The sequence below is a fragment of the Poecilia latipinna genome, unplaced genomic scaffold (genome assembly GCF_001443285.1).
Source record: "Poecilia latipinna isolate Pla-1442-1.1 unplaced genomic scaffold, P_latipinna-1.0 Scaffold479, whole genome shotgun sequence".
NCBI lineage: Eukaryota > Metazoa > Chordata > Actinopteri > Cyprinodontiformes > Poeciliidae > Poecilia > Poecilia latipinna.
This window is the reverse complement of record NW_015113095.1, coordinates 106,771-128,712: the sequence shown is the minus strand read 5'-3', so window position 1 is coordinate 128,712 and position 21,942 is coordinate 106,771. Positions and strand designations below refer to the sequence as shown.

General features: G+C 39.3%; 1 protein-coding gene across 2 annotated transcripts in view; it reads left to right on the top strand.

Annotated features, from left to right (window-relative positions):
* The window catches only part of rxraa (retinoid X receptor, alpha a), a 117,138-nt gene that overhangs the window by 16,171 nt on the left and 79,025 nt on the right, over positions 1-21,942 (top strand). For both annotated transcript variants that reach the window (XM_015039688.1, XM_015039687.1), the window contains exon 2: positions 20,368-20,481. In XM_015039688.1, coding sequence (XP_014895174.1) covers positions 20,368-20,481 — 114 coding nt within the window. The remainder of the gene's footprint in view (positions 1-20,367; positions 20,482-21,942) is intronic.

Below are 21,942 nucleotides of genomic sequence, written 5' to 3'. Positions count from 1 at the left end.
AAAGGTGCCAGATATTTAGATCAAATCTTAAAATGTAAAGATCTGAATTATTCTACTCTGTTGCTTTTGGATTAATTGCTCATGGTAAAAACAACTTTATGGAGCATCGCTTGAAAACGTTTTCTGCATGTCTTCCCCCCTTCGCCGTCCGCTCATTTCCTGTCTGGTAACCGTCAGTGAAGTTGTAGTAAGAAAGTGTTTAAAAAAATATCCTCATAGCAGTTTTCAAACTCAAGTGAAACTCAAACCCAGGACATCACTGTTGGTTTCAGGACCAGTAGTGATGTCCTGGGTTTTGTTACAGTTGTTTCCCTGTCAGGATTGATCCAAATGAAAAAAAAAAAAAAACCGAAAACAACCTGGTCATTAATAATTAGTTTCCTGGACAGGAAAGCTAGGTGTTTTGATTGTTGTAATTTGACATGCAAATTACAAGAAATGAGCAAATGAAAACGTCTCCTGTGTTCCTGGCATAAATATGCAGCATCTGACTAAAAAAAAATATATAAAAAATGCAATCATACGTCTTTAAACTCCTTTGCCAGTATTAAAATCAAAGTATCAATGTATCTGATCAGGATTTTAAGTGATACACCAATACAAAGGAGCAAATACAATGTGAACTGGAAAGGAAACATTGTTAGTTTTAGTTTAGCTTTATTTCTACAAATTAAAGTCTGAAGAGTGTGGTGTGTGTTTGTTTTAAGCTAAGCTGAATCAGTACTTTGCAGAACGACAATTACTGCTGAAAGCCTTTTTAAAAGCATCTTTTCCTTCTCTACACATCTAGAGATTTGTTTTTCTGTGAGAAACCGTTCAAACTCAGATGTGGAGCATCTGCGGACATTAATTTTCAAGCGTTGTTACAGATTCACAGCTGGATTTAGGTCTGGACTTTGACAAGACCCTTCTTACACAACTATGCTTTGTGTAAATCATTCCAACTGCAGCCCTGACTATATGTTTATGTTCATTGCTGTGCTGAAAAGTGCCAATCTCCAGTCTTTTGCAGCCTCAAACAGGTTTTCTTCCAGAATTGCCCTGTATTTAGCTCCACTCAGCTCAACTCTGACCAGCCTCCCTGCCCCTGCTGAAGCAAAGCATCCCCACAGCATTCTGGGTCTGCTCCAGTCAACGAACGGCAGCCTTCAATTTTGATCAGCTGTCGGGAGTCACTGGACGGCGGGAGATTTAGTATCCGACCCGCAGATTAGCACCCAACCCGCTTTGGCACCTGAGCCGAAAACGACTTTCCGTCATCTGATGAGAATCCCCCTGACAGCTAGATTTGATGAACTGATGTATGTGGAGCGGTGAGCGGCGGTGCAGCTGAGAGTCACTGTGCTGTCTGGGAGAGTTAAGGTCAGGGGTTGTGGCTGGGTCACCCTCTGTGGGAGAGGAGCGGCTTCAGCAGACATGACAGCATTTGTCTGGAGGTGAGGAGAAATGATTGAAACGGGGGAACAAAAACAATAGGAAAAGGAAGTAGGACGGATGTTTTTGTTTAGTTTTCACTCGAGCTCGTCTACCACATTCTGCCTCGTTCCTACAGCTTTTTACTTCTTCTCTCCTTTTTTTTTTTTTTTGGATACAAAATGAATTGATAATTGATCCAAAGTTCCAATAAAACCACGCTTGCTTGTCTTTCTTCCAGACATGCACACGCATATAACAGCTGTAGAGAATGAGAGTGGATGTTTATTACAGGATCCTCGTGAATGTTGAGGTGCCCTGGGGGCTATTAAAGCCTTCACTTAAAAGGCACTATCAGAGACCAGTTAATGTGAGCAGCTTGAAGGAGACAGGGGCGGAGAGGTTGTAGAAAAGAAAGAGAAGCCATTGGAACAGCAAGCAGGAGGAGGGAATAAACAGTGAGCACATCTGGATTGCCTCAGCAGAATATTTGTGCAACATCTGGAAAAATTCCCTGGAATTTTAGGGTCCCCTCCTTTCATTTCAGTCGTTTTCCCTCCTCACCGCCACCGCCTCCCCCCATCTTTATTTCTTCTTTGTCCCGTTTTCTGCATCTTCAAAGTCACTTACCTTAATGCGGCAGCCACGTAAATACTCTCAAAGTAATGTATGTTGAGCCCTCGCAGACTTTATTGTGCACCAAATTGGGCCCATGTGACCAACTCCCCTTTGTGCGAGGTTTGGCTAATTAAGTGGCAAAGGAGCGGGAGGGCACCGGCTGTGGATCCAGACTCAGACCAGACCTGAGCCAAACACAACCCCTCATAAAACTTGGGGGGAGAAAAGAAGAAAACACAGCACTTTCTTCTCACAGGGCCCTTTAGCTTGAAGCATGAAGACTAGACTCTTTGTTTTTAAATGCAGACAAGTCCCCTTTAATTCAATTCAGTTCAGTTTCTTTCTACACATTCAGTATATTGCAAATGCATAAGAAATTTCATTTCAAGGTCCAATTCATGTCCAGAAGGAGTCGAATTGGTTCCATTCCAATACAATCCAGTTGTGTAGTCAGACTTAAAACAAAACAAAACAATCGAATTCAGTCCGAATTATGATACAGTACCATCAGCGAAGAACATCAAATGAGTAAAAACGGTTGAATCGACTCACTGAGAAAAACAAAGGTAGTCTACAAAGTTAGTGGCAACAATAGGTCTGTGACTGACTGTCCAGAAAGTAGACACAAGTAAACAGAGAAGAGCTGAACCATGGGTCCTTTCTGTTGGATAGAAACATAACTAGAGCACACAAAATTAGTTGCAACTTCCACATGTAAGAAAAACAAAGAATACACAAAGGTATTCTAGGGAAGCCTAGGGAAGAGAGAGACGCAAATAAACACTGAATTACTGGCGTAGACATTCCTTCAAAGACAGAGAAACCTGAGCCAGAACCCAAAGTTAATGGCAGCGATTATTTCAAATAATGCATAGCTGGAACGTGGTTGGAAAACAGCAGGATAAAGGAATCTGGTCAGTGTGTCCTATAGCTGCCTGATCCCATAGCAGAATAACCAAGACAGCCCAGGATATCTGGGCAACTCTAAAGCGATTATCTCAAAGAAAAGTGCCTTTTTAAATGATATTATGAAGTTAAAATTTAAGCATCTGCCGTGCTGCATCTACCTACAATATATCTGCACAGGCAAGCTTTAGCCTGTCCCTGCTGCAAAGACCACAAGATCTCGTTTTTCTGTTCATTTTCTACCAAAGCAAGCTCGTATTTGTTAGTGTTTAGGATTCAGAGGAGACTCCTTGTGGGGTCGCTGGCGGGCAGGTATCAGCGAGCGCGGATGGTAGAGCTGCAGAGCGACCAGCCGCACGTTTTAACGTGGCAGGCCACGTCGATCAAAGGAGAGTCATCGCTGTTTTCTGATGGGCTTGCTGATGCCGAGGTTGCCAAAGCCCCGTTGTGCACCGGCAAGAGCAGGCCAGCAATCACAGGGAGAAAAGAGAGACAAGGAAGAAAGAGATCCCAAACAGAAGGGGATAAATGAAAGTAGCAAGAACAGACAGATGGGGGAATCCAATGAAGACAAGGCAGGCAATAAAAGAAGCTTTAATTCATTAGTTGAAGGGAACATGTCAAACAGTTTCATTACAATGCGTCCTGGCCTGCTTGACGTGAATCTGTTTTCTTTCGTCATCTGGCTATCTGCCCGGTGCAGAAAACACCTTGTCAGTTATCCCAGTCTCCATGCAGATACGGAGCTAAATTTTGACTTGGATGTTTTTTCTTCTTTCCTCTTGCCCGTGTTGATCTGCAGTTGGCCTACATCTTTCTGCCTGGCTGAGCTGACAAGTTGTGCTCCTTTCTAGGAATGCTGATGTTGATGATACAGTTGACTGTACATGTTAGATTATGTAAACTCAGATCGGCGCTAGCCCTCCTCTGTTAAAAAGAGCGTAGTTCTTCATGCAGGTGCGCTGAGGCTTTTTGCGTGTCGGCATGTAATTGATTAAAAGAGGGTAAATCGTGTAAAACACATGAATCTCACACGCATAAAGACTCCAGGCAGAGCTTGGCTGTACAGTCCAATAGCATGCAGACAGGATTTTCTCCCCAAATGACATGTTGACATGGGTTTTGCTTCCTTTTAAATTTTAAATCTGTCAGCACAGAGGTCGTGTAAGGCACACGGCCTCTAGAGTAAGCCACAACGGGAAAACATTTTCTCCATGCCCTCAGGTTACTGTGTATGCAGATGATCTGTGCAGCCCTGCAGCCTGACCTTCCTCTAGCTCGTCCAGTGGCCCATCCTTTGATCCAAATTAACTTTGCTGCTTTGGATCCTGCTTTTTGAAAGCGTTCACCTCTTTTTAGCTCTAAACCGTTCTGACGGACTGTCTCTCTCTGTATGTAATTGTTATTTGAGATATAATTTTTATTTCCTTACCCTGGGAGGCAGACTTAATATTTTCTGATCAGCCTCATGCTTGACTTGGCCCATCAGATCTTGAGGTTTCTGCAGGTAGACATGCGCTGTGACATTTCAATATCCTTGGAAAGGTGCCTCACCCTTTGACCTGAATCTCTTCACCACATGAAGATGAAGCGGATTCTTCTTGTTGCAGCTATTGTGTGTTTTTGTGCCTGGGGGACTGTGTTCTCACTCTGCATAACTTCAAACAAATCTCTGAAGATAAGCAGGGATTTCTTCTTTTTTTTTATCATTAAAGTCTATAGATTCAAAGTGAAGTTATTGTTTAAATATGTCCAAAGCAAATGGTCAGGAACTGCTTAAGGCAGCGACTGTATTCACAATCCTGTGCAACAGTGTGGAAACATACCCACTGGGATAACAGGTAAATACTGGTTTTCTTCTTTTTTTAAGTAAAAATGAATACAAAATGCATTTTTATACCTGATATTTAATTTTCACGGGTTTAATCGGACAGAGGAAAGTCTGGGCTGGATGGATGGATGGATATAATTTTTTAGAGCTTTGTTTAGTAACACACATCAAAAGCCCAATCAGCCATCTTTAGAAACGGTTATAGACTTTTTGAAAGGTGATTTGATGCAACGTTTATTTGTCACAATCAAAACCAAACCGCTGCAATCAAACCGGCTGCTTCCAGCCAAAGAAAACTTGGCGAGTACTTCTTGTTTTGTTTTTGTTCTGGTTGGTTTTCTCCAGTGCTCAGACTAATCAATGTCGAGACTAAAAGCACGCATAGCTGTGCCAGCTCGTATGTTTTATGTTATCTTTTGACAACACGTGGCGTATCATTAACAGCTAGAACTAGTTTCTAAAAATAACTTAAAGTTGTTGTGGCAGATGAGAAACGTGGATAGCTATAGACAGAGGCACTAAATAGTTTTTAGTTTTGATATCTCCCTGTGAGAACTTCCACGTAAGGTGGCGGACGCATCATTTTTCAGAGTTGTTGATCGGGGCGATTGAAAACGTTTCGTCACTCATTAGCTCAGGATTCGCTTATTCAAACAGGAACTGTAGCACCAGATTCTATCTCCACTTTCCAAACCTTTTCATGGACAGTAGAGCTCATCTCTGTGCTTGCTGCTCCCTAATCAGCACAGATGTGGATGCATGACTTGTATTTGGTATCCTGGGCTTCAGGGGGATCGAGTTAGCTTATGACCAGCTTAGTCTGCAGTCCGGGTCTTGATTGGCAGGCATAGTTTCCTCTCTGGATGTGGCAGAGCAGGGGATAACGGGGCACCAGTGACATTTCCCTTCTCACGACATGCCACCCTACATTACAGTGTTTGTTAGACTCCCTAATAGGTTTGATGTTCCACCAGGCAAGCTTTGAGTCACAATAAGACCGCTTTAGTTAACGTCACCATCAAGTTGCCTCAATTTGAGTTTTTTTTTTTTTAATAATTGCGAGTTCAATCGCTTTAATTTGTTGCTTGAATTACGTTTGTACACGTAAAAACATCCGCACACGTTTGGTGTCCTTAAAAGCAGAGTTAGAATCCATGACATCTTTGTTTCCCAACATTTCACTCTCCTCTGAATTTTTCAGGCATAATGGGCAGTGCATGTTACAGCCATTAGCCTGTCACAATGGAAGCTGTCTACCGCTGGAACCGTGTCCCGTCCTGTTATGATCACTTCCATGCTATCCCGGGCTCCGGCTTTGTTTCCTGTCTCGGAGGGAAGAGCTCGCTCAAGTCGTTAATACTCAGTTTTTTTGTTCGCAGTGAAAAGCGTCGCCTCCAACCAGCCAGGCGGCGTAGCATCGTGCTCGCTCTGCCAGGCCTCAGACCCCATGGTGGAGAAATAATTCATAAAATGAAATCTACATTTGTTGTGTAAATGACCACATGCTGTAGGATATTTAATCCTGCCTGCTTTCGATCCCAGTCATGTGACTTGACCTAGTTTTTATGCCTCCCTCTGCTTCTCTCTCTCTTCTTTCTCACTTTCCCCTCTTTTTTTCTCTTTCACGGTCTGTAAGCGTTACTCTCCTCTCTCTCATCTGTTTCTGATTTCATTCTTTTCAATTTTGTTCCCCCCCCATGTTGGCTGGTTTTCTTTCTTATATCTGATCCAAGGACTTGTCTTTTCCTCTTGATGTCCTAATATCTTGAAATATGTGTCTAATAGCTTTGTAGTGACAAAGGCCACCAACTTAATGGTTTTTGTGACAGAATATTCATTATTACTAAAATCTTACATCATCCCATCATCTTTCCCCATAACACGCCTCGTTTAGTGCCGATGTCAGAGTATTGATTCGCATAAACTCATAATTTAAACCGTTTGGTGTGCGTGAGTGCATATTTAACACATTCAGAATTGATTTAGATTTATTGTTGTGCTTTTCTGGGAGCATAATGAGATCATGAGGCTTGATCTTGTTAAAATGTTATTATTTTTCTGGTCACATGAAGAAGTCATGCTAACAGCAGCTTGCATGACTTGACAGAAAAAACATATGACTTTGTAATGGCGGTATTAAACTTTGCAACGTCCTCTCATGCTAGTCTTAGCATTCTGCTGGCATCTCTTCATTCGTTGTCACTAAAATCGTTACACTGATCAAACCTGTAATAAAGTTAGTTACATTTGGATGTTTACGTATTACAACACAAAAATAAGTTACGTTTTTTAATAAAATAAATAAATAAATGCCCGTACACAAAGTTAAAAATGTTATTTTCAGATTCTACTTCACTTTAAATGATTATGGAGAGTTGAAGGTAACAAAGTGACAGAAAAGACCTTTAAAGTAGGGACTGTAATTAGCTTCACACCATCACAGCTGGACAATGTTAACTCTTTGGTGTGTTTCCGTCCAAATTTCCCAATGTAAAATATTTATGCAGGTCAAACCTGAACTGAATAATTCATACAACTGTCTCTCTGTTCTCAGGCTGTCATGGTGTTGAAACATATTTCTTTGAGACTTGGTTGTTAAAACATAATCTAAAAACCAAGTAGACTATTTGTTTTTAAGTTTAGACATCACTTTTTGACTAATTTCTAAAAAAAAAAAAAAAAAAAAAAAAAAAGTACATCAGTGTTTACTCTGGTTTTATCCTGACGGCTATGTTACTAACTAGTTTTCACATGTTCAACATGTTGAGTCTTCTTATTGGGTTTACTGATTAAAGAAAGAGAGAACACCATTTTGATTAAAAAATAGCACCTTTCTGGTGTTAATACAAATTAATTGCGATCTATAATCTTGAACGATTCAAATATTTCTAACTCCACAAGCATTCTTCTAAAAGGCAAATCTGTGTGTTCCCACAGTTTTTGATGCAGACATTTTCTTCTTGTCCCTAAAGCCTCAGCCCCCCTGAGACGTTTCGCGCCCCCAGGCCTCCCAGGTTGAGAATCTCAAATTTAGATGAATAATTAGATGCTTATCTCAGACTAGCAGCAAGCTTGGCACACCCACAAGTGGAACGCCTCCTGGAATGGATGGCATCCCTCTGTTCTTGGAGTGCACTGACGTTCTCTCAGGCTACAGAATACACTGTAGCTCATTAGCAAACCTCTTGCAATAAACATTTTACTGTTCCTAGACTCTGCATGCCAGCACGCACTTTCTGTGCTTGTATCTGTCCAAAATTACTTTCAGCGTAGAAGCTGAAATTTTTTGACAGACTGTTATGTCACTGCAGACACGAGTCGATAATGTAGCTTAGATGCTAAAAACTTTCTACGTGAAAGCTCTGAGAACAAAGTGTTCCCTGTTTCTCAGAAATACCAGAGGAATCTGCTTTTTTCCCCCTGCATGTTTACTAAGATGGGTTTTATTCACCATTTGCGGTTAGGCTGTCTCATAATTTTATCATTAATGTTCTTTTTTGTTAGAAAAAACATATTCTACTAAAATTATTCAGAGATTTTTAAGGTACAGTAATATAATGGGATGTAATAGCAGTCTATTATCACAAGTACATTTTGCAGGCTTAGTCCATTTAGGAGAAATTATTTTTGCTGCTGACCGGAAAGTTTTAGTGTTTAGAAACCTAAAGATAGTCGGAATCCAGAGTGTTCTTGGACGTTCTCAAGAGGATTAATTGGTGTTTTGCTTTTTCAAAACTGCATCATATGTCACATTTATTGAGAGTCAATATCATCAGCTAAATTATTCATGTCTATATCTGTTGACTCTCTATAAATTCATAAATCTTTACGTACGTTAGCGCCAGATCGACAAAATTGAGAAATCAGTTAAAAATCTTTAATATTATTAGAGCCAATCTTTTTCTATTGCACCATAGATGTCGTTTATAACGGAAGAAATATTGAAAACAGTCAGGAGTAGCCTGTTCTGGATATCCTACTGCAAAATATAAAAGTAAAGGAGTGAGCTCATTTGCCAGTTCTGTCTCAAGCCACTGCCAGCGATGCTGAAGCTGAAACATTTAGTCAGATTGAGAGCGCCGTCGTCTCAATTTATTCTGGAAGCTAAAATGTGCTTTCCAGCCCTTCCCTTTCCTCTGTAATCCCTGACAACTTCTGCTTAGCTCGCTGTGAAGGAATGATATTGAATCATTTCTTCACGCCTCACAATCAATTTAGTGTAGATTTGAAATCCTGCTCCGGATTACAGCAATATTTTTTCCCCTCCTGAATTGCTCCACTCCCTAATGGAGCTTTGCCGTCACCATGTTGAAATCAGCATTGCTGTTTTTTGTTTTTTTTTTAAATCCTGCATTCATATTTAATGGTTCTGACTGAGAAATGCATTTTAGCCAAAGAGTGCACTTAAATACACACCAGTTTTCATGCAAATGTCCTCATATGTTCTTTAGTAATACATTCTTTGTCGTGTTTTATTTTTTATTTGTAGTGTTTATGCTCTCATGTTAGGTGTTTTGATCTACCCATCTTTTTTATATAGCATAAGAGACTCGAACATGCTGTATTTCTATTTTCAAGAATAGAATTTTTGTGATTTCATTTGAATTTTATCGGATTGGATCCCAATCTGACTAAATGTCTTTGAACACAACACAGCTAGTTTGTGAATTCAGTTCAGTTCAAGAATTTTATGGGAAATTTGCGCTGATATTCTCAGTCTGAACATGTTTATATATATATATATATATATATATATATGTGTGTGTGTTCAGACTGTATATGGTATGTGATTTTTTTGTTTCGTTTTCTTATTTTTTGTTGTTTTTTGTATTCTAGTCGGTGTAGTTTATTTATATAGCGCCAGTTCACAAGAAAAAGACAAAAAGAAACATGGAAGAGGGGTAATTTCAGATAAAGAAGACAGAACACAAGCCTTATAGTTGCAATAATTGCAAATATTGGAGATGTTTAAGACCAAAAATATTCATTTTTTAATTATTATTCAAGGCTTCTTTCAATAAAAGCGTTTGCCTGTTCCAGCTCCTCACCTGTATAAAACAAAAGAAGAAAAAAAAAATACTTTTTTAACTGCAGTTTATGATTTGACTAAAAGGAAAATGTGCTTCTGCAGGTCAGTGGAATGAGTGCATCAGCAGATAAAATTAAAACAATTGTATAAAAAAGGTTTTCCAGCCTCTGTTCTCATGCTACACACATTTTTCTTTGCATTTAGGCATTCCTTGCAGTTCTGTCTTACTGAATGTAAAGGCTGCAGACACTGGAGAGGTAGAAGAACTGCCAGGCTAGACCAAAGTCATGTGTGTAGTGGAAACAACTAATGGACAGTGTAGTTCCCTCAAAATCAAAACCTTGGAAACTCACTATGTATTATAGTTTGACTGTAATCTCTTGTTGCTTGACTGTTTTTTTTGCAATTTCTCCTGCTCCAGTTCATTTTGTTCCTTCAGCTTTTCGTGCCTCATGTAGTTTGGTTCTTTTGTTCATACAAATTTCCAAATGATTTTGTGCCTGACTTGTTTGAGGACAGAACAGAGTGGACATTTTATAACAGCCATGGATTAGTTTGTATGATCTTCAATCACATTGACAACCGCAAATTTTAGGTAAAATGTTCTTACAGCTGATTACCAACAAATGTGGTTATTAATATCTGAACATGTCACTGTTAAATCCTTCAGGAAATGATTTAAAACAGGTGTTCTTAACCTGATGTAAATATACTTCACAGTACCTGAAATTGATGATTTTTTTTTCTTTTGAGCAGGAGTAAGTCGACGGTTCCATAAAGATCTGTGACACAAAGTGATTCAAGTTTTAATTTTAGCTTTCATCAGACTCAGCTGTCTTAGAGCGAAACGCTCATGAGAGAGAAAACAAAATCAAGCACATGGATGGCAGGTCAGGTCCTTCGCTTTGTTTTTTCACTTTGCAATTTTCATGTTTACATCCTCAGTGCATGAACACAAGCTGTGCTCTGCCAGTGTGGGAGGACGAGGTTAATGGGGGGACTCTGTGGAGGTAGAAGCGTGGGTGTGTAGTCAATTTAGCAGGCTAACAGGAAGCGTGCTCCGGGACCCAGGCGGGCAGTGAGTGGGACACGGGTCGCGCAAACTCTTTGGGCCTCAGAGCTTCCTTTTAAATATCCCTTCATCATCATTCCTCTGCGTATTGGAAATCCACGTTTTTCTTTTACCTTCGGTTGGCCGAGTTAAACGTCTTTGCTAGCGCAACAACTCGATCGAATTTCTTCCATCACACAGAAAAAAGTGCATATTTGACTTGGTGCAAGAACACTCCAAATCACTGTGAATGTTGCAAAACTGTGGACGAAATCCACCCGTGATCCATTTGAGGAAGCCCATAAACCTGAGTTTTATCTCTCCCTTTCTGGTGGTAATATTTCACAGCTGAGAGAGGCCAGTGTGTGCTTTGCCAAGGGCTGTTGGTGTGGGTAGACAGTCTGTCATGTGAACAGCTACTGCAAAGATCAGCAGAGGGATAGTAGATTGTTAAATGTTTCTTGTCTCTGTCCCTTTGGTGAAAGAAGCCTCTTTTACCCTCACAGTCCAGAAATCACACAAATTTGATTAGGAGTAATTTGCCCAAGGAGCAGATCTGGCTGCCAGGCCGCAGTGAGGCCCTTGTTCTCCTATTTGCCCCGGAGAAAGGTTCTGACATGCAGAAGTAGGCTTTGAACCGGCCCCTTTCTTTTCTTCCCCTTTAACCTCATTTACCATACTCTTTCAGTTTTTCTTCCTCCCCCGTGTCTGTCTGTGGCTGCTCACCGTTGGCCTGCCTCTGGCTTCATCATGTCACAGCAAGAGAGACAAATGACTGTTATAAATAATCAGGAACTGGGGCTTTGGTGTGATTTCTGCAGAAGACCGTTGAAGTTTCATGTTTTATGCAATACAGAGAGAGAAGGACAAGGTGATGGCAGTTCGGCGTTTTTTGGGAAACGTGAATTTGAGAGACAGGATGCAATGAAACCCACTGCCAAAGCGCATCCATCTGCCGTTTAGCCCCAACTAGTCCCTGAATGCAGTTGCTGACTCTAAAATCTACTTAGCGGCTGATATCTATGCAGGTGCACTGAGTGTCTGCCGGAGCCAAGAGTTTGGTTTTGGCATAAATGTGGGTGTAGAAAACGAGATTTTTTTGCATGTGGTTGAGTTGATTATTCACACCTACAGCGGCAAGAGAAATTTTGCCGTTCCAGTATGTCTGCATTATATGTAGTATTCTTCATAACATGGTACATGCTTACAGTTTGAAACTGTATATTTTTTTCCTTTTAAATGAAAGCTTCAAAGCTGTCTTTTTATTAGCTTATGATGCCGGCCATTAGAAATAGCACTTTTACATGCTTTGCTGCTGAGGATTAAAAAAATATTAGCATACATCGTAAATACAGCGTACTGAGGTTGTTAAATTAAATGGTGTAACGACATCACGTGTCTTTCTTGGAAAGAGTTAGCATTGTTCAGCTAGAAAAGGACAGAAGATATCACCTCTGGTTTTGAATTGTTTTTGCGGTTCCATTTTGGTTTGAGATAGTTAAAAAAAAAAGATAAAAGTGAAAAGTCACAACAAAACCAGGAGCGAGTCTTATTGGGGACATTTTGAGGTACTGGCAGATTGAAAGTGTGGATTCTAAGCTTTCTAATAATCAAACATGTGGAAATAATGAAAAAAAAGAATAATATATCGCCATTTGCTCCTTTCAAATATCCAACTTATTGGCCAAAACCAATAATGAGTGTGTGGATAGCCAAAAAAAAAGAAAAAAACCTTTATGCTAATCAACTGTGTTTCCCCACAACAAATATCACAATTTTATCAGAAATTCATGGTTTTTATTTTTGTCTTTCTCTGTTTCTGCTCTGGTGACTTGTTTCCGGTTTTAAGTTAGACAATAACAGAATTTATTCCCAAAAATATACAGGAATAAGTAGATTCTTGTATATTTAAAATGTATATATACAGGAATATTTTGCTGTATATTTTAGGTTTCATAAACCCCAGTTTTTGAAAACTAATAAAGTTTGCTTTTAATCCAGACAATGAGTTATTTTATTTCAGTTGCAGTTTCTCCCCAACCAAAATGTACAACTTTTTGTGAATGCTGGAAGTACAAAAACATTTAAAAAATAATAAAAAAAAAACTGTTTCAATACTTATTTTTTAATCTGGAAAAGGAAACTCCCATTGAGATTCAATTGCTAACCTTTGATTGGGCTAAAAATTGGAGAGCTATTTAACTTTTTATGAAATTTAAATTTGTCCAGAAACACTACATAACTTCAGAAATAATAATAATAATAATAATAATAATAATAAAAAAATATTCAATTTAGCTCACATACAATGTTTTATGAATTGCCTTAGAATTATTTGCCTTAAATATTAGCACACCAAGCATAGGTAACTTAAACATTTTAATTGTTTTTGTATTTACAGGTTCCACCTTTAATGTAAAAGTTTGCCATTGTGTATTGTGTACCTCAGTTTACTCTCCTGTGACACCGTTAAAATACACACCTATCATAATCAGACAGGAATGTTAAAGAAAGGTGCTCTTGTTCCTTTCAAAGTACCTTGCTTTGTGTCTCACAGAAACTTGAGTTGCTTAATAAGTCATTCAGTAAAACTGTCCAGTTAACTTTTTATTGCTGCTTTAGACCTAAATAGCAGGCGGTTCTGCATCGTTCAAGAAACAGATGCCTGTCTGCAGATTTTAGTCACCTTTGTCCTTCTTTCAGGCGGTGACGCCTCAAAGCACCAGCATCGTTGTCATTTTGCTCAGGAACGTTTTGCAGACAGGTTTGGGTTGTTGTGGCTGAACCTGAAAATGTTGCCTTCCTGCCAAGGTCTTTTCGGGCATCTGGTTCTGCAGAGTCTGTTTATGCTTCCATTAGGACTAAAGAAGCCCTCGGGTAGCTGATGTTGCCCTCAAGGCAGAGAAAATTGTACGTCTAAGAAATCCACACCGCTGTGTAAAATGTCGTATCAAATTATTTTATTTTTTTTCAGTTACAAGCCCTTGTACTCAAATCTCAAATGTGCTACAAATGCAATAAGATTTCAAACCAAGACCTTTTTTTTCAAATCTCAGACTGAAGATAATCTTTTAAGAAACATAAACAGTCTTTGCCATTAATACACACAGGCATGAATCCACGGAGGATGTTTTTTTTTTTTTTTGTATAAAGCAATGATCAACACATACATTTTATGTTATTTTAAGCTAAGTTATCAAAGTTGGCTTTGTTGTTGCCCAAGATTTGCTCCATAAGAGATAAATTAAACCTTAAAAGGTAGATTTATCTTCTTGATAATGAATTTGAGTTTTATGAGGGAAGAAAGATATATGTGCTGATGGAGCAAATATGCCCAGGAATGTCAAAGATTCCTTCCCTGCTCGCGATGCAGATCACAGCAGGATGCAGCACGTTTAGTGTTTGATTAGAAAACGACGTGCAGATTAGCTTCAAAGATAAAACTACAAACAAAATAGAGTTGCATCAGCAGCATATAGGCATGGAAATCATTTTAAAATGGATGATAGAAATGCAAACAATGGTGTATATTAATTAGGGGCAGATTGAGTTTTTGCAGGGTTTTGATGGGTCATCAATACTGAATAACTAAAATGTGCTTTCTTTTTGCACAAGGTTTTTCAAGGGCTAGGTCCAATTCTATAATTATTTTTTTTTCTTTTTCTAAAATTCCCTCATATTCAGTTGAACTAAACAAAACTGAAAAGCTCTGCACGAGTGGGAATATTTCATTTTAATGAAACATAAAATCCACAGTATTTTTGACATACAGAGAAAACACTCGATTTAACAACAACAGTCTTCAAGGTTGCTGTGGAGGACAGACAATGGAGGCTGCTGGATGGGTGTGTGTGGGGATGGCTCTTTTATGGTTTCCTTTTCCTCATGTGGACCTTTGAGGCCTACTTTAGAAAATGGCTGAAGGTGAATGGCATTCACAATGGTTAAGTATAGCAATTAATGGCCGCTGCTAGTCCATCCCTCTGTGCACTTTACAAATGTCTTACAACCTGGTTTCCCATGAGGGAAACTATTTTTTATTACACCTTGGAGATGCCGTGAGGGTCCTGATGAACTTTGACCTTGGGTTTGATCACCAGGGCAGCAGGGAAAACGAACACTTACCAGAAATTTAAATTGTACTTTAATTTTGTTGATTTTTTCAAACTGAACCTGCATGGTTCACTTCTCCTCTCATCTGCTGGTTTTGTTGCTGTGGTAAATTTACACATCTATGTTTAATTAGAACCTTGTCATTAAGGTTCCGTTTTACAAGTGAGTCTATCAATAAAAACCCCAGTTTCATTAGCAGAGCATCTTTTAGGCTCTCCTTCATTAACACCAGACTGTGTATGCTATATGTGATTTTGTCTGCAGCCCGAATTTAATGAGGAAACCTCCAGCATGTTTACACTGCCCTGAATGTCTATGATCTCTCTTAAAGAAAATGGGGTTTGGCTGTTTGATGCAAGAAAGCAGCCAAAAAAGTTTGAACATATGCAGAAAGAGTTCCTTGCAAAAGTATTAGTTTTGTCCCGTAACACTCACAAACGTCCATTTGTTTTATTGTGATAGACTGGCAGATAGATGTGCACTGAAACACATTGAAATTTGTGTTGAGGAACACAATGTGAAAATGTGAAAAGATCTAAATTGTTCTGCTCTTTCTTTCTGTTTCGAAATGATCCCAACATCAAGCATTCTTGCTCAGATATGCGAGCCGAGACATAACGATGCAGCATGAACTCTGGGATTTAACGACGGGACATGTACCAGCCTTTACCACTCACAGCGGCAGATCCTCGACCTGCACCAGCACGTCCGCCCGCTTTCATCATTTACTTCGAGGCCACAAAAGTAAAAACAACTGAAAATAATTCAGGGTTCAGCCAAGACAATAAGATGGATATATGCCTTCTAAATCTGCGGTCTTCCAAATATTTTCTCAGCCATCACCGTTATTGAATGTTTTATTAGCTTCGTAATTATATTTCTTGGAATCGGCTGTTTTTTAAGTCGAGTAATGAATCATTAGCAACTGACAAAATTTTCATCTAAGTCAGAGATGTGTGTTTACATTGAAAATAGCAAAGGATAAAGTTTCTGTTTTTCTTTTTTCAAATGCTGAGATCATGTTCTGTCTAAAACTAATTTGTCCCACTTTCCTCTGCTCCCTCTCAGCTGTAGGTAAAAATCCAACTTCATACTATAACATAACTCTGTCTCGTGGGAACATTTTTCTAGTGGATGGCTTGGAGTGTGAGGTTTTTTTTTTTTTTTTTTTTTTGGTGGGGGGAGGGGGGGAGCTGCTGTCTCCTTAATTTACTCCTGATTTTGGAAAAGTGCAGCTTGACTGGGGAGGCTTGGCTCATATGCTAATGCCTTAATGTTCAGTGACATTGCTCAGAACTTGGAGCATGTGTCACTGTTTGCCCTTCAACCTCTTTATACAAACGGTTTGTACTCTGTCCCTTTAAAAAGTTGATGCTTTTGGCTCAGATGGAGAAAATGTGGTTAAGTAAATTAAACCTTTTTTCCCCCTACTCTAATTCACTCTTAAACAGCATTTCTGCTACCCTTGGACTCATGGTATGGAGGAATACTTTCCGGTTGTGACTCTGAAAGACTCTTTGTCTCAAAAGCCTGGGAAGAAGGCACATGTACAGTCTACTTAGGTTTTTATTTGTAGCGCACTATTTAGGTCTTTACCATTTTTGTGTATGTTAGACTTGTTTTTTGAAATATTTTCTTCCTGGATCTGTATTTACTGGATGATCAATAAACCATTCCAGACTTTAAAAAGCTAAGCAGACTGGTTCTGTTCTGGGACTTTGGAGCAAAGAAGGATTCCTCATGAAATGACTTTTGTACAACAACAGAGTTACTTCAGTCAGAAGCTTCCTCAGAACCGCTGTGATACAGACTGCTACAGAAGATTTGCCCACAGCCATCCATCAGCATCTTCAACAACTCTTTGAAGGATAAAAATTAGAACATTTAGTTTCCCTTTGGGAAAAATAAAGTATTTTTCAGTTTAATTGCTTAGAAACTCCGGTACTTGAGGAAATCGGGCAAGACTGAATTTTTCTTCTCTGACTGCAATCCTTTGAAACCCAGTTGTGGAAAGAAAAAAAAATATTTTTCCTAAAAAATATAGTTAGAATCTTGTCCTGCTTTGGTTTGGGAACTGGATGTATTATTACATCGTCCTCTGAACTTAATTCCAATTGTTTGAGTATTTGAAACCCAAGCCAGTCTCTAAAGTTATTGTGCATATTTATTAAGATAAACTGTCACAGTTTTGGCTCTCCCCTTTGCCATTGTTCTCAGCGACACCCATAAAACTGTGTTTGAAAGACACTTCTTTTGTTTTTAATATTTACCAACATCTGATAACAATTGTGTGCTTTGTACACAACAAGATAAATGATCTGAGGAAAATCATTTGTGCAATATTTTGAAGTCCCTCTGCATCTTAAGTTTAATTAGCGATTGTAGAAATGAAATGGCCCTCGTTTGCTTTCGCTCCATCAGATTCTATCAAAGCTTTGAGAGAAAAGCATCAGACAGAAAATCTCCCCTGGTCACACATCTGCATAACTTCACACGTGCACACCAGCATTCGCTTGTGCACCCACCAAAAAACCAAAAACATTAAAAAGGAATAAATATATAAGCATCCAAGACAGCTTATGATGGGGAACTAATTCAATATCCCTTTTCCTGTTTTAAATGTCACTCTCTGAGCTCATCTGGAGTGACATGTTTTTCATGCTGGAAATAAAGGAGCTTTATTGGGCTCCGAACAGAGTGACGCGGGAGGGAAGAGGCAGCGGGAGGGCGGCTTCCTCCACTGATGTTTGCTGAAAATCCAAAGGTCTTCAGAAGAAAATGAATAACGTTAGAATTTTCATAAGTTTGTCGCTGCCTCGTGATCCCCTCGAGTCAATAAAAACGGAGCGTCTCAAAGTGCACGAATAAATCTCAAGCTTTGCTAGAAGCTACAATGTCAGTCAGCGAAATGCCTCTCATATGTCACTTAAAGTTTGTTTAAGGAATCATCAAGTAGGGAACACAGAATCTCATTTCTGACATGTTTTTTTTTTGTCCTTTTGGTTCCAAAACACTGTTGCAATATCTTCTTTTCTTTTGTTGTTTTGCTGCAGAGAGGCATGTAAATATGCCAGATTTAGCCACAAAGGCTAAATTTCCTTTGTCGTCCACTGGCAGGTTTACAGTAAAAAATAAAGAACAATTGACAAAAGAAAAAAAAGGGTCTCTTTTAGTTTGTTTGTTTGTTCCCTCTTTTTTTTTTGCCGAATGATGCAAATGACCGGTGAGTGCTTGGCTGGAGGGGGCTGCAGCCTCCACAGTTGCCTCATTGTGCCAGATAATGACCACCCCATTGAGAGTGACCCCCACGACCCCAGAGACAGACAGTAAGACGGCCTGGTCCAGCCCCTCCAGGCATCCTCTACTGTGGCATTTTGCCCACGCAGAGCAGCAGAACTCATCGCGATACCCAACTGCCTTTTGCCTTCCACCGCTCCGCCATGAACTATCATCCCGTTGGTTCCCTACACTGCTCAATAGTTTTGATCCAGATGCAGATGAAGCACGTGGCGAAGTCCAGCTGTATATTCTAATAAATTGCAGCCCCAATTTATTAGAATATAATCGAAAAGTTAATTCATTCCAATATTTCAATTTAAACTCTCGTCTGTTGTGTGTGTCCTATCTTCCCATTAAAAACATGTTACATGGAGCTAAATGTGATGAAATGAAGCAGACAGTTCTGTTATGTCTTTGAATTGTATTTATCACTTTTTATTATTCCCTGGCTTGCATAATGCATATGGATTGAGGTTTATGAAGTGGAATTCACTGTTCTGCTGAGGTGCTTAACATTACTGTCTCATTTTATTTTAACAAAAGGCTTTTACATGATATTGTGATGAGGAGAATTACACAGCGCTCATTTAGATACATGCTTATAATCGAATATTTATAAGCCTGGCAGATTTAGATTCATTATTTTCATTGATGTTTTTAGTAGACAGCTCTCAAAAAATTGTACAATGAGTATCAATTTTTAAAAAGTATGTTTTATTTAAATGTTATGTACTGCATAGAAATTTTACATCTTTACATTTTGTAAAAAAAAATGGCATGTTGGAAATGACTTTTACTCTACTGGCACATAATAACAGTATGATTCTTCTTTTATTGCTGTGCAGCTTTTTGCTTGTTTCCATTGGTAGTTTGATCATTTTCTGTTTGGTGATCAGCTCCAAGTCCTTGAGGTCAGAAGACCTCAATCTATAACTTCTTCCTCAGATTCCACTCCAAAACTACGTTATTATTGCAGTCTGAAATAACATGTTTCTATCTGGCTTCAGCTGTATATGAGACGCTTCAGATGTTGTCTCTGGTTCAGGTGAGAGAATTGTGAGTGTGGCAGCTCTTGAAGCAGTGCCTCCAGCTTGTGAATCTCCCTAAAGCTTTGGATTGAAGTTTGCTTCTCAGTTCTCTCAACTTATACCTGTTGCTCACAGCCTCTTTTTTTTTTAAACCATACTCTTACTTTAACACAATTTTCTATTTATATACCGTATTTTTGTTACTTTTTCCCCCCACACTTTTAACCATGCGGCTTGTAGCCCGGGGTGGCTTTTCTGTGGATTTTTCTTCAACCACCAGGGGGCGCTTTAGCAGGAAGTGAATCGTTGGAAGTCAAAATTGGAAATCAAAGAAGAAAGTGCTAATTTTCATTTAGAGCAAGCACATGCTAACAGCAGGCACGACAGAGAAATTTCTTCAAACTCATACCCCCTCATCATGGTAACAACACGAAGAAGTTCATATGATGCCGCTTTTAAGTTGAAGGCCATCAATCTGGCAGTACAGATCGATAGCCGCTGCACGTAAGCTCGGCGTGAACGAGTCCATGGTTGGAGATGCAGGGCTGCGTCCATAATAGCAGATTTATTAAGTTGGAAAACCCAGAGCAGCGGATGTACCAGCGGCTTATAGACCGGCGCAGCTTATATATGTGTTTCCAGTTTTTCTTTTTTTTTTTTTCTTTTTTTTTTTTTCTTTGTGGGTGCGGTTTATAGTGAGGTGCGCTCTGTAGTCCGGGAAATACGGTATTTTGACACAGGACTCTCAAAAGCCAACCTCCTGAGCAGTAGTCAGTCAGATACAGTGACACCAGGTATTTACACTGTTGAGAAAATGAAGTCAGTTTCCAAAAAGTTTCTTTTCACAGTGCAGCTTGAAGAAAATGTAACATTTGTACTTTCTGAAATTGGGCTTAATAAAAGAGTGGACAGCTAGAAGCAGATGACATAGCTCGCCAAATCATCACAGACAAGTTAATTGTAGAATATTTCCTATTGCGCTTTTCTTTCTTCCGCTCAACTTTTTGAAAAATATACTATTTGTCTCTTTTTAATTTGTCTATCAAATGTTAGTCCTTATTTATAATTTCCTAATGCATTCTCCTTTCATGTGTTGCAGGGTTTTTGAAGCCCCAGTGCTCATTGGCTCCCCCCATGCAACGAGGTCGTTCGTCTGAGGCGTGTTCATGTTTCAGCGGTGTTTGTCCCCTCCATCAGCGTCGCCTATCCTCAGGTAACCATGGAAACAAAGCTGTTGCTGTCTGTTGTTTCAAATTGGTCTCATATGCATTCTTTTTTCCCCCTATTTGATATTTGAGGAAACAAAATGTCAGACACAAGGGTTTTATTTTATTCCTCTGCTATATTAAAGTGCACACGATGTCCTAACATGCCGTATACAACACTGTCTAATATTCAAAAGTGCAATTTCTTCTCGTCTTTCTGCTTTCATAAAATATTTTGCTGTGTCTAGTTCTGCGTTATTTCAAGAATAACTTGCTTATGATTCGGAAAGTTTGCAACACAATTCCATATTCCATGTTTCTTACTCGTCGCTGGTGTTTTCATGTGGTGGAAACCGTTGCTTGTTGCTGCAAAAACACTCATGCACACGACGCTGCCTCCGGTCAGAGGTGTGACTGTGGGCGTCGCTCAAATGCAGCGCTCAGTCTGTTTTTATGATTAATCCTGTCTTTGCGTGCTGAGAACTGATGGACAAAGTAATAGAGGCGTTTTGAGTTTGCTCACTTCCTTTCTAGCCCTTTGGCCCGCCTGAGCCGAGCTCCTTCTGGTGTAAAGCTAATGAATAGGGGTCCAAGCTATGCGGAACATCTTGTTAATGCTGATATATTCCTTCCCTGAGGCTAGCTCTATCTGCGGCATCGGTGCTGAGGCTGGCTGCGCTGGCCATCATGTGAGGAAGGCATGACTTCTACGGCCGGATAAAGTCACTTCAACTTGTAAAAAGCTCTGTTGGAACATTTGATTATATGTTTTTTCTTTTTTTTTTTTTTTTTTAATCCATGAACTTGGGTTTCCCCGGCTTTGCAAAAGTAATCATGCCCCTTGAACTTTTCCATATTTAGTTACATACAACCCCAAAGTTCAGCATAGTTTACTGGGACTTTATGTGGTAGATCAACACAGTTCATTGCTGGGAATTGGAAAATGAATGTATTCAGAATATTGTACAAAATAACATATCCTGAAGTTGTGACACAGACCTCTTTACTTTTCTGCCTCCACGTGTAAGTAAACTCAAAAGCTGTAAATTGTCTTCATGGTAATTATTGTCAAATCCAGAAAGCTGCTTTATGATTAAGAGGAAGAAAGATATTGTTAAAGGAAAGCCATGAGAATCCTGCAAACATGTAAAGTTGGTCTTGTCAAGTTTTACTGCATATGTGGTGGAACATTATCCTGATCACATCCCGAATGTTAAAACTAATGACAGATTAAATAAACTTCAGAGCAAAGTCCAATTTAGAACCTGTGCAAGAGCTGAAAACTTTCATAGACCATCTCCCTCCCGTCTAACTGATCTTGCGCTAAATTTGTTTGGGCCAAAGTTTTAGTCTGTAGTTGTGCAAAAGTGGTAGACAGTCAGCAGCAAAAGTTGGCTTTCGGAACTGTTGACTGCGGCGTGTTGAATACAAAACACAAATTTTAGAAACATTCACCAGTTTCCTTCAAT